The 12,544-nt window shown below is 37.1% G+C and overlaps 1 protein-coding gene across 9 annotated transcripts in view; it reads left to right on the forward strand.

Annotated features, from left to right (window-relative positions):
* ZFP91 (ZFP91 zinc finger protein, atypical E3 ubiquitin ligase) overlaps nucleotides 1–12,544 on the forward strand; it is a 49,816-nt gene that overhangs the window by 21,751 nt on the left and 15,521 nt on the right. For 8 of the 9 annotated variants that reach the window (XR_009213531.1, XM_032152947.2, XM_058438706.1 and 5 more), the window contains exons 3-6: nucleotides 10,057–10,266; nucleotides 10,520–10,556; nucleotides 11,172–11,276; nucleotides 11,829–11,963. Coding sequence is in view for 8 of the 9 variants with exons in the window: in XM_032152947.2 (XP_032008838.1) it covers nucleotides 10,057–10,266; nucleotides 10,520–10,556; nucleotides 11,172–11,276; nucleotides 11,829–11,963 (487 nt within the window). In the remaining variant the exon portion in view is untranslated. The remainder of the gene's footprint in view (nucleotides 1–10,056; nucleotides 10,267–10,519; nucleotides 10,557–11,171; nucleotides 11,277–11,828; nucleotides 11,964–12,544) is intronic. The other variant, XM_032152948.2, reaches the window with a different exon arrangement.

Below are 12,544 nucleotides of genomic sequence, written 5' to 3' on the forward strand. Positions count from 1 at the left end.
TGGGTGCCTCTTTTTTTTTTCTTGAGTAATTGCTTGGCTAGAACTTCCAGTACAGTGTTGAATGAAAGTGAAGAATGAGGGCATCCTTGTCTTGTTCCTGATCTTAGCAGGAGAGCTTTGTCTTTTGCCACTGCGTATGATGTGAGCTCTGGGGTTTTTGAAGGTGTTCTTACAGCCATCTTGAAAACAAACAGAGTTAAAGATGCACTTTTTTCTTCTCAATTTCAACACTTACTACAAAGCTTCAGTAATCAATACAATGTATTACTGGCATAAGACTAATAATAATTAAATCAACTAACTGAATTAAAGGTCCAGATATAAATCTATACATCTATGGTCAACTGATTTTTAAGAAGGTGGCTAAGACCATTCAGTAGGGGAAAGCAGTCTCTTCAAGAAATGGTGCTAAGACAAATGGATATCCACATGCAAATGGGATGTCCCAGTTTTTTGTGTGTTCTTATCATGAAAGTTTAATTTTGTCAGGTTCTTTTTCTACATCAATTGAGATGATGGTGTGTTTTTTCCTCTCTTTATTAATGTGGCAGATTACGTATTTTTTTTATGTCGAACCACCCTCATAATCCTGGGACCTGTCTCAATTGATTATAGTGTTTAATCTTCTTAATATGATGCTGTATTTCGTTTGCAAGGGATATTGGCTTATGGTTTTTTGTGGTGTCTTTGTCTGGCTTTGGTGTGAGAATAATGCTGTGTTTATAAGAATGAGTTGGGAAGTGTTCCATCTTCTATTTGTTAAAAGAGTTTGAGAAAGACTGGAGTTAATTCTTTAAATGTGTGGTAGAATCCAACAATGAAACCATCTAGAGGCTTCTGGCCTTTTTTTGGGAGCTTTTTGTTTACTGACTCAGTTGTCTACTTGTTAAAGGTATGTTCATCTTTTCCATTTCTTGTTGAATTGTTTTTGGTAATTTGTGTGTGACTAAGAAGTTGTTGATTTCATCTATGTTATTTGTTGGCATACAATTGTTCATTGTGTTTTCCTATGTTTATTTTAGTGGTAGTGTCCCATTTTCATTTCTGGTTTTAGTAATTTGAGTCTTCTCTTATTAACCAAAAGTTTGTTGATTTTGTTATCTTGTCAAAGAACCAACTTAATTTACTTTATTCTGCGAGCTTTGGGTTTACTCTGCTCCTTTTTTCCTGGCTCTTATGGGTATGATATTAGGTTATTGATTCAGGCATGTGATTTTTTTTTTTATTTTAATGTAGGCATTTATATCTAGAAATTTTACTCTGAGAACTGCTTTCACTGCATCCCCTAGGTTTTGGGATATTTTGTTTTCATTTTCAGTCGTCTCTAAGTATTTTGTAATTTTCTTTGTGATTTATTCTTTGATCCATTGGTTTAACGGTGTGTTAATTTTCACGTATTTGTGAGTTTTCTAGTTTTCCTTCTGATACTGATTTCTAGTTTCATTCCATTGTGGCCAGAGAACCTACTTTATATGACTGCAGCCATTTGAAATTTATTGAGACTTTTCAATATGTCTGTGATTTCCCCCCCGCCCCGAGTTGGAGTCTCGCTCTATCGCCCAGGCTGGAGTGCAGTGGTGTGATCTTGGCTCAATGCAACCTCTGCCTCCTGGGTTCAAGCAATTCTCCTGCCTCAGCCCCCTTGAGTAGCTGGAACTACAGGCACACGCCACCATGCCCGGCTAATTTTTGTATTCTTAGTAGAGACAGGGTTTCGCCATGTTGGCCAGGCTGGTCTCGAACTCCTGACCTCAGGTGATCTGCCTGCCTCAGCCTCCCAAAGTGTTGGGATTATAGGTGTGAGCCACTGTGCCCCGCCCAATGTCTGTTTTTTAATATTATGTCTAATTTTGTCTAATATGTCTAATTTTTTAATTTTGCTTGAGTTCTGTATTTCATTATCAAACTTCTGACTGGTGTTTGGTTCTGTTATTGAAAGTGGGGTACTGATGTCTCCATTTTTGTGATTGTGATATTACCTGTTTCTCTTCAATTCTGTAAATCTTTGCTATATATGTTATGTGTTGATCTATCTCGAGAGAGAGATGGGGGGAGAGGGAGAGGGTGCCTATGTTAGCTATGTATAGGTTTATGTTTATTATATTTTCTAGATTGATTGACCCTCTCATTAATGTATAATGTTCTTTGTGTTTTGTAACAATTGTTGAAGTGCATTTTGCCTGATACTAGTAGGGCCACCTTTACGAGTTGAATTGCTTTCCTCAAAAGATGTTGAAGTCTTAACTCAGGTACCTGTGAATGGAACATTGAGAAATAGGGTCTTTGTAGTAAATAGGCTTTTGTGGTAATTTGTTATGGCAGCCCTAGGAAACTAACACATTTTGGTATTGGAAGTGGGCTATAAAAAAGTACCTAAAAATGTTGGCATAGCTTTGGGATTGGGTAATGGATATTGGCTTTGAGTATTTTGAGGTGTGGCGCATGCCTCTAATCCCAGCTATACTAGGGAGGCTGAGGCAGGAGAATCGCTTGAACCTAGGAGGCTATGGTTGCGGTAAGCCAAGATTGCGCCATTGCACTCCAGCCTGGGCAACAAGAGTGAAACTCTGTCTCAAAAAAAAAAAAAAAAAGTAAAGGAAAGAAAAAACAGCCTAGATTGCCTTGAAGAGATGGTCAACAGATATATGAGTGTTAAAGGCAGTCTGATGAGGCCTTAGAAGGAAATGATGAACATGTTACTGGACAGTGGAGAAAAGGTGATCCTTGTTATAAAGTTGCAGAGAACTTGACTGAATTGTGTTCCATCATTGGGTGAGCAATGAACTTCGGTATTTAGCTGAGTAGATTTACAGGCAACGTGTAGAAGCTATAGCCTTGTTTCTTCTCGCTTATATACTAATATGTGAGAGGAAAGATATAAATTGAGGAATGAATTGTTTAGCAAAAAGGAGCCAGCACTTGATAATTTGGAAATTTTTTAGTCTGTCCAGATAGTGTATTGTGGTACAGGACCAAGGCTGTGACTGGACAGCTATTCTCTAAAGAGACTTGGTATATAACTTGTAGATCGAATCAGCCATCTCAGCAGTTCCCAGAATAGACATGCAATTTTTCAGGAAAGATCTGTGGAGGACCCTCATTTGGTGGCTTCGACCCTCTGAATTTCATGAAAGACTGACAAAGTTTTTGAGAATGTTGTGACAGCAGAAACACTGCCAGGCTGGCCTGAATGGGACAGAGGCAGAATGGAATTAAAGAAGAATGATGCTGAGGGTAGAGCCGCAAATGCTGGGTCCTGGGTGTATTAGACTTCTTGGGGCCAAGATGGCAGGGCTATTTCCTCGGTGAGCTCAGAGTACAAACCATTATCCACAAAGGTGTATTCTTAGGCCTTAAAGTCTCATGCTTTTCGCTAGGTTTTGGACTAACCTGGGACCCCTGACCCTTTTTCCCCCCCTTCTGTTTTCTTCCTTTTGATATGGAGATGTCTAATCTATAACTGTCCCACCATTGTTTTTTGGAATCAGCGCCACAGATGGAGAAGAATTTTGCTCTAGAGTGGACCATACCCCCAGTCTCATTCATAACTGATCTAGATGATGAGATTTGATCCCTTTTGAGTTGAGTTGATGATTTTTAGGTATTGTTTGGATTTAGACTTGATACTGGAATGGGTTAAGACTCTGGGAGGTTAAGATTAGGTGAATGTATTTTGCACATTGGAAGAACATAAATTTTAGGGAACCAGAAGGTGCAGACTACTACGGGTTGAATTTTATCCCTCCAAAAATGTGTTGAGGTCCTAGCCCTTAATACCTGTGAATATGAACTTATTTGGAAATAGGATCTTTGCAGATGTAATCAAGTTATGATGGAGTTATTCTGTATTAGAATGGGCCCTAATCCACTATGACTGATGTCCTTAAAAGAATAAGGACATCATACATGGGACAGAAGGAAATACCATGTGATGATGGAGATAGAATTGAAGTTAGCAGCTATAAGCCAAGTTGTTGACCACCACCAAAAGCTAGGAAGAGGCAAGGAATGATTCTTCTCAGAGTCTCAGAGGCAATGTGGTCTGTTATTGTGTTGATTTTGGACTTTTATCCTCCAGAAGTATGGGAGAATAGATTTCTGGTTTTTTTTTTTTTTTTTTTTTTTGAGACAGAGTCTCGCTCTGTCGCCCAGGCTGGAGTGCAGTGGCACAATCTCCGCTCACTGCAAGCTCCGCCTCCCAGGTTCACGCCATTCTCCTGCCTCAGCCTCTCCGAGTAGCTGGGACTACAGGCGCCCGCCACCACGCCCGGCTAATTTTTTGTATTTTTAGTAGAGACGGGGTTTCACCATGGTCTCAATCTCCTGACCTCGTGATCCGCCCACCTCGGCCTCCCAAAGTGCTGGGATTACAAGCGTGAGCCACCGCGCCCGGCCAATTTCTGTTGTTTTAAGACATCCCAGTTTGTTGTGATTTGGTAGAGCAGCCCTGGTAGACTAATACATTATTTCAGCTCTCTCTTGCTTACTATTCACATGTAATATCTTAATCCATTCTTTTACATGGAACCTGTTTGTGTCTTTGGACCTGAAGCAAACTTGTCCACTATGGCCCGCAGTCTGAATGCAGCTCAGGACAGCTTTGAATGTGTCTCAACACAAAATCATAAACTTTCTTAACACATTATGATCTCTTTTTAAAATTTTTTTATCTCATCAGCTATCATTAATGTATTTTATGTGTGGCCCAAGACATGTCATCTTCTTCCAATGTGGCCCAGGGAAGCCAAAATATTGGACACCCAGGTCTAACGTGAGTTTCTTGTAGACAAACTGTAGATTGGTTGTATTTTTTGTTAATCCATTCTGCTAATATGTACCTTTTAATTCCACAGTTTATATATATTTAAATTACAGATAAGAATGGCCTGCCATTTTGCTTTGTATTTTCTACCTGTCTTAATATCTTTTATTTTGATCTTCATTTTCTTTTTATTTCCTTCTTTGTGTTGCAGATATATGGCAGTGTACCATTTTCTCTTTTCATTTTCTGTGTATTTTTATTTTCTTGGTGGTTACCTGGGGATTGCATTTAGTACTTTAAACTTTATCTAGTTTAATGCCAGTTTAGCTTCAGTAGTGAACACATCTCTGCTCTGTGCTGTTCTGTGCCTCACCAGTTATGTTATTGTTGCAAAGTGTATGTTTTGATGTCAAATGCCCATTAACATAAATTTATAATTGCTATTTTATACATTTGTCTTTCAAATCATGTAGGGAGAAAAAGGAGTTACAAATCAAAAGTACAATATCATATTTTTGCCTTTGTAATTATCTTTGCCAGTGTTTTAATTTATGGCTTTCAGTGCTCTCTAGTGTCCTTTAATTTCATCTTAGAGGATTCCTCACAGCATTTTTTATAGGGCAGATCTGCTAGTGATAATCTGTTTTTGATTTTCTGGTAATGTCTTAATTTCATCTTCGTTTTTAAAGAATAGTTTGGGCAGCTGTAGAATTCTTGCTTGACGATTTTTTTTTTTTCTTTCATCACTTTGTTATCACACTGCCTTCTGACTTCCATGGTTTCTGATGAGAGGCTGTTAATCTTGTTGAGCATTCCTTATTGCTGATGAGTCACTTCTTGCTGTTTTTATGATTCTTTGTATTTGTCTTTCTACCAATTGTATAATGTGTCTGGGTGGGGATCTCTTTCATTTATCCTACTAGGAGTTAGGTAAAGTTCTTGTTTGTACAGACTTTATTCCCCAATAGTTTTTCAAATATTCTTTCTGTTCATTTTCTCCTCTCCTTCTGCAAATCTTATTATGCATCTGTTGGCATGCTTAATTGTTGTCTAAACGATCTCTTAGGCTTTATTTTTCTTTATTCTTTTTTTCTTTACATTCTTTATACTAGATCATCTGTTGGCCTAGCTTAAAGTTCACTGATTCTTCTTTTTCAAGTCTGCGGTGAATTTTTTATTTCAGTTATTATACTTCCCAGCTCCAGAATTTTTTTCCCTTAGTTCCTTTTTTTTTTTTTTTTTTGAGATGGAGTTTCACTCTTGTCGCCTATGCTGGAGTGCAATGGTGTTATCTCGGCTCACTGCAACCTCCACCTCCTGGGTTCAAGTGATTCTCCTACCTCAGCCTCCCAAGTAGCTGGGAATACAGGGATGCACTGCTACAAGCAGCCCAGCTAATTCTTGTATTTTTAGTAGAGATGGGGTTTTGCCACGTTGGCCAGGCTGGTCTCAAACCCCTGACCTCAGGTGATCCGCCCACCTTGGTCTCCCAGAGTGCTGGGATTACAGGTGCGAGCCACTGTACCCAGCCTCTCTTGGTTCCTTTTTATAGTTATCTTTTTATTGATATTCTGTATTTGTTGAGACATATTTTTTCTGATTTCCTTTAGTACTTTGTCAGTGATTTTCTTTAGCTCTGATTTTCTTTAGTTCTTTAAGCATTTTTTTTTTTACAACTTTTATTTTAGATTCGGGGATACATGTGCAGGTTTGTTACTGGGGCATATTGTATGATATGAAATTTAGGATACAAATGATCCCATCACGCAGGTACTAAGCATAGTACCCGGTAGTTTTTCGACCTCCCCCCAATAATCTCCAGTTTCTGTTGTTGCCATCTTTATGTCCATGAGTACCTAATGTTTAGCTGCTACTTCGGTCTCTGTGGTCTCTAAAGGTTCTGGTCCTTTTGCTTATATTCATCAAGTGATTTGACAGATTTCCTTAAATGTCTTTACTTACCTTTTTCTTGATTCAGTGCTCCCTTGGCTTTTATAACCTTTAACTATTGTCAAGAGTTTCCACAAAGTTGATTCTGACAGTTTTTGTTCATGATGTGTTTATTTCTGTGGAGGGACATTTTTGCTGTCATCTCTGACAGTGTTTTTTTTTTAAGACTAGATGTTTAGGGGACGGGAGCAGTAGTATTCAATAAGATAGGCTATTATGCCTTATTCATAATGGTAAGCTATTGTTATCAAATTGACATCATTTATCCAATGAGTAAAATCCACAGTATCGGAGGTTGTGGGCATACCATCCTTTCATCATGAAGAAGAAAGGAGCTTTGTTGAGGACAGGAGGTTATGGAGTGGGTTCAAAGTCCAACTCGGTACAGTTGGGTTAAGGAAAAAATAGATGTTTCTATTATTAAATGTTGTAATACTTCATAGGTGGTATTGAATTGTTCTTTTTGATGAAATTGTTTTAAAAGTAGTCATGACCTATATGTAGAAGTCCTTCATTATTAATCTCAAAATATGATTTCTAAATCTAGGTGTCCTTAGCTAACCTTGTGATTTTGAATAAGCTGCTTCTTTGGTCTTCCAGATACTTTATGGGTAAAACGTAATGGATTGTGCTTAGACTGAATGGCCTTTGAGGTATTTTCACCTATATTAATGTTTTATTTTTTATTTTTTCTATTAGAATAGCTCAGATAGGAGGGTGATGCAATAATGAATGGAAAAGACAGCTGAAAGGAAATGCACAACTGATTTTGATGGTTGTTTGGAACTGTTCGCACTGCTGTTTATCTCTGTTTCAAACTAATTTCATTACTTCAGTATATTGTCATAAAACTTTCAGTGTAATTAAAGCTAAAATAGCCTATAGTCACCACATTGCTCCATAGTAAACTATTTTTCAATGTTAAGCAAAAATGTTGCCCTACTGTATATATAGTTTTGTGTCTTTTTTATACATTTAACAATATTTTTGCTGATAATTCCATGTCATTTTTAATATAAACCTACCTCTATATAGTATTCCATCATAGTAAGGTATCATGGTTTATTTAAGCACTTTATCTTTGACAGGGGGTTAGGTTGTTTCTGTTCTTTGCTATTATAAACATGCTACAGTTAACCTCCATGTGGTAGTTTATATTTCTAGGGCATATACTTAAAGGTGAAATTACTACACATATTTTTGGACCTTCCTTGGAAGTAGCCAGTACTTACGAATTTCTTGTATCTTCTTCCAGAAATGTTATTATAGTATGTAAGATATATATATACACACACACACACACACACATACTGTAATGACTAATGTATAACACTGTTTTTTTTTTGTTTTTTTTTTTTTTTGAGATGGAGTCTCGCTCTGTCGCCCAGGCTGGAGTGCAGTGGCGCAATCTCGGCTCACTGCAAGCTCCGCCTCCCGGGTTCACGCCATTCTCCTGCCTCAGCCTCTCTGAGTAGCTGGGACTACGGGCGCCCGCCACCACGCCCGGCTAATTTTTTTGTATTTTTAGTAGAGACGGGGTTTCACCGTGGTCTCGATCTCCTGACCTCGTGATCCGCCCGCCTCGGCCTCCCAAAGTGCTGGGATTACAAGCGTGAGCCACCGCACCCGGCCAGCACTGTTTTTAAGTAGTAGAAGAGTAGAAAACTAAACATTCAAAGGGGGATTGGTTTTATAAGTTATATATTTGTGTGTATATATGTATCTCTTACATATGTACACAATTATTTGTGAAACCAATCCCTCTTTGAATGTTTAGTTTTCTACTCTTCTTCTACTTAAAAACAGTGCTATACGTTAGTCATTTATAAATATGATTGTAATTTTGTAGGATAAATTTCTAGTAGTTGAACGTCCTGTGGAAAGGTATATACATTTATAATTTTGATGTATATTGTCAAATTGGTCTGCCTGGAGGTTTTGCTAATACATTATCATATGTGTGTTAGAGTACCTGTTTTCCCACAGTCTTGACAATACATTATGTTGTCAAATATGATCATCCCTAATATGATACATGAAAAATGGTGTCATGCTATCGTTTTGAGTCTGTTGTTCTGAGTGGATTGAGCTTTGAGCTTTTGTTTTTGTTTTTTCGTTCCTGTTTTTCTTTTCTTTTTTGGAATGGAGTCTTGCTCTTTTGCCGAGGCTGGAGTGCAGTGGCGCAGTCTCAGCTCACTGCAACCTCCGCCTCCCGGGTTCAAGTGATTCTCCTGCCTCAGCCTCCCCAGTAGCTGGGATTGCAGGTATGCACCACCACGCCTGGCTAATTTTTGTATTTTTAGTGGAGACGGGGTTTCACCATGTTGGCCAGGCTGGTCACAAATGCCTGACCTTGTGATCTGCCCGCTTTGGCCACTCCAAGTGCTGGGATTACAGGTGTGAGCCACTGCGCCCGGCCTGTTAGTTCCTATTTTTCTATTGGGTTATTAGAATTTGTTTATGGTTGATTTTTGCCATGTGGAAAATTGTTTTTATGTGTATCTTATGACCTGAAATTTTATTACTGGGCCTTTCCCATTCTAAGTTTATTAAAGAATCTTCTATTGTTAAAAATGGGCTCACTTCTAATGTACTTTTTTTATATAGGTCTGAGTAATTAGCTACTCCAGGTATGAAAGCCAGTTTCTGAGATTAACTTTTTATTAGTTACTACTCAAGAGAGGATGACCTACCGTAATTCATTCACCCTTAAAACATGACAAAATACAGGATAACAATAACAGATTTTGTGTGTGCTCCTTTACACAGTGTCTTATAGGACAACTGAAACAGAATAGCACCAGAGCTGGACTTTATCATTCAGTTGCTCTATAGATTAGTTCAAATTTATAGTGTAGTTCTAAGAAAAACTCTTGATTAGAGTGAAAAGTACTCTTGTTAGGAATTCCTCTTTAGTAATTTGTTATAGACTTGTTTGGTTGTAAATAACATCTAGATCTATGGTTCCTTCTTTCTGGTGCCTCTGTAGTTCTGGTCATCTTTTTGGGACTAATTTAGTTTCTTTTAACTTAGATCTAAAAGGTAGAATTTCATGAATCCAATTACTTAAGTGTATTTTGCATAGTTAGCATTGCATTTTTTAGAAGATAAGGCAGTATAAAATTACTACTTTGCAACATGAAGTAATTTCTTTAGCATGATGACATTAAGGATAAGTTTTAATCTCATTTTCCTTTTTTTTTATTATTTCAATAAAAGACTTCGGTTTTTTTTCCTTTGAGAATATTTAATTTATCTTCAACTGTATTTACAATTAGTAGATATATAGGGTTGGTTATTGGTTAACTGTAAACTTAAAGAGAATGGTATGTCTTTTTATTTAGATCCCAAGGAAGAAAAGGAGGAAGAAGACGATTCTGCCCTCCCTCAGGAAGTTTCCATTGCTGCATCTAGACCTAGCCGGGGCTGGCGTAGTAGTAGGACATCTGTTTCTCGCCATCGTGATACAGAGAACACCCGAAGCTCTCGGTCCAAGACCGGTTCATTGCAGCTCATTTGCAAGTCAGAACCAAATACAGACCAACTTGATTATGGTACAGTACAACTAGAATATGGCTGTTTACTAATTAGTTGCTGTTACACTATAAATGTAATGTTGAACATTTGCCTTAACAGCTTAACTGTCAGGGGCAGGTGTGATGGTGTAGGTAGTATTTCTTTGAACGGTTTGCAGATATTCTGCTTTTGTGTAATTACCCCATGCAGTAATTTGATTTGCATTTCTTGACTGCAGAGAGAAAATATATCTACACTAATAAAATTTTGTTTTTTGCTTTGTTTTTCTAGATGTTGGAGAAGAGCATCAGTCTCCAGGTGGCATTAGGTAAAAAAACATTAATATTTCATTTTTAAACCTTTGGGGACATAGCATAGTCAAAGTAAATCATTCAGAAGTTGCTTCCATTTGAAATTATTTTGAGCTGTGAGAGAAATTAACTTCAGTTTTGATACTGCATTTAGATTCCATGTTGAGCTTGATTAGAACTTAAACCATGTAATCTACTTACATAGCTTAGAAATCATGTCTTGAGCATCTTCTGTGTTTGGACTTATTCCATGGTAGGCACTAATGTGAAATATGGGTGTTTTTGGCCAAGGTTTTGAGATTTTATTGGAATCTTTTGTGTTGTGATTTATCTGTTAATAGGTCTTTTGATATAGCACATCACCAGACAGTATTACAAAGTCAGTTGTTTCTTAACTTTTAATGCCATTGAGTTGTCATCACCCTGTCTTTATCTAGGATTTATGTCTTTTTAGTTTCAATCATTATTCTTTGTGATAAAGCAGCTAGATTTCAGTCCAGTTAGGTCATTAGGATGAAAATGCTAGATGACTTTATCAGTTTTTGGCTACCTCTTAAAAAATTACCAAATAAAATCCCCTCAGACATGATCCCTACAACCAGAATGTCTCATTTCTATTTACTTATTTTTAGTAGTGAAGAGGAAGAGGAGGAGGAAGAAGAGATGTTAATCAGTGAAGAGGAGATACCATTCAAAGATGACCCAAGAGATGAGACCTACAAACCCCACTTAGAAAGGCATGTCTCAGATTTTACTGCAGACATGTCAATGAAATATAAGTAGGAAAGCACTGTTGCATGCTTTTATTTTGTCTATTGCCCAACTAATGGGTGTAGAATTAATGTTAAATGAGTAATTAATTATGCACTTCTTTTGTAAGTCTAACACCTTACCATACTCTGATAATAATCCTCTCTCCCATTTGTAGAACTTTATTTTGATTATATACAAGTTTTTATGAGTCTGCATGTTTTATCTCAACAAAGTATCATGAATTGCATGAATACTTAGAATTTTTTAACTTATTGTCTTGTTTCTCTTTACAATTATAGTGAGATTTGATTTACAGGCATCTTTAGTCTGGGGAGGGTTCATTCCATGAGCAACATATACATACATATATTTGGATCATTACTACACATGTGAGGATGATTGGTAGGAAATCACATTCATGAACTGAGGAGAGTAGTTTTATAACAAATCAATGATAACTCTAAGCTTTAATTTGTTGTCATAGTCTTCTTTGAAAAGATCTTTTGTCTAGTATTGAAATCCATTTGTGTTTTCAGGGAAACCCCAAAGCCACGGAGAAAATCAGGGAAGGTAAAAGAAGAGAAGGAGAAGAAGGAAATTAAAGTGGAAGTAGAGGTGGAGGTGAAGGAAGAGGAGAATGAAATTAGAGAGGATGAGGAACCTCCGAGGAAGTGAGTAGGCAATTATTATTAAAAATGGAAATCTAACAGATTTTGAAACAACCAGTGGAAAAAAGAGTGGGAGTGTGAGGAAGGATGTTGACATGTACATGCTTCAAAATATATATTTTTTAACTTAAAAAAATTTGGCCTCAAGCAGCTGACAATTTCACTGGAGAGACTCTGAGTAAAAAAATGTTTAGGTTTTTTAGTTCTATTGCAAGGAGAAGGTATTTTTTATTCTTAGTGTTTTTAGTTGATACATGGTAGCAACTCTAAAAGTAATACATTGAGATTCATCTAAGTCTTTCATAGTATTGCATAGTTTATGGAAGATATATATTTAATCTGTCTTACAGACTGATTTGAAAGTGAAATTACTTCAGTGTAAAATTACTTGCTTGATTTGCCAGATATGTCTTTGACTTTATGTATTCTTGGTTATCCTTTGTCACTTGTTCTTTGGCCGTGTGTGTGCGTGTGTGTGTGTGTGTGTGTGTGTGTGTGTGTGTGTGTGTGTGTGTCTTCAGCCAGCCTTCACTGTGTAAGTTTTGATTCAGAATATGTATACTGTTACCCTGTCTTCAATTATA

Source organism: Hylobates moloch, unplaced genomic scaffold (assembly GCF_009828535.3).
Source record: "Hylobates moloch isolate HMO894 unplaced genomic scaffold, HMol_V3 SCAFFOLD_5, whole genome shotgun sequence".
Lineage (NCBI taxonomy): Eukaryota > Metazoa > Chordata > Mammalia > Primates > Hylobatidae > Hylobates > Hylobates moloch.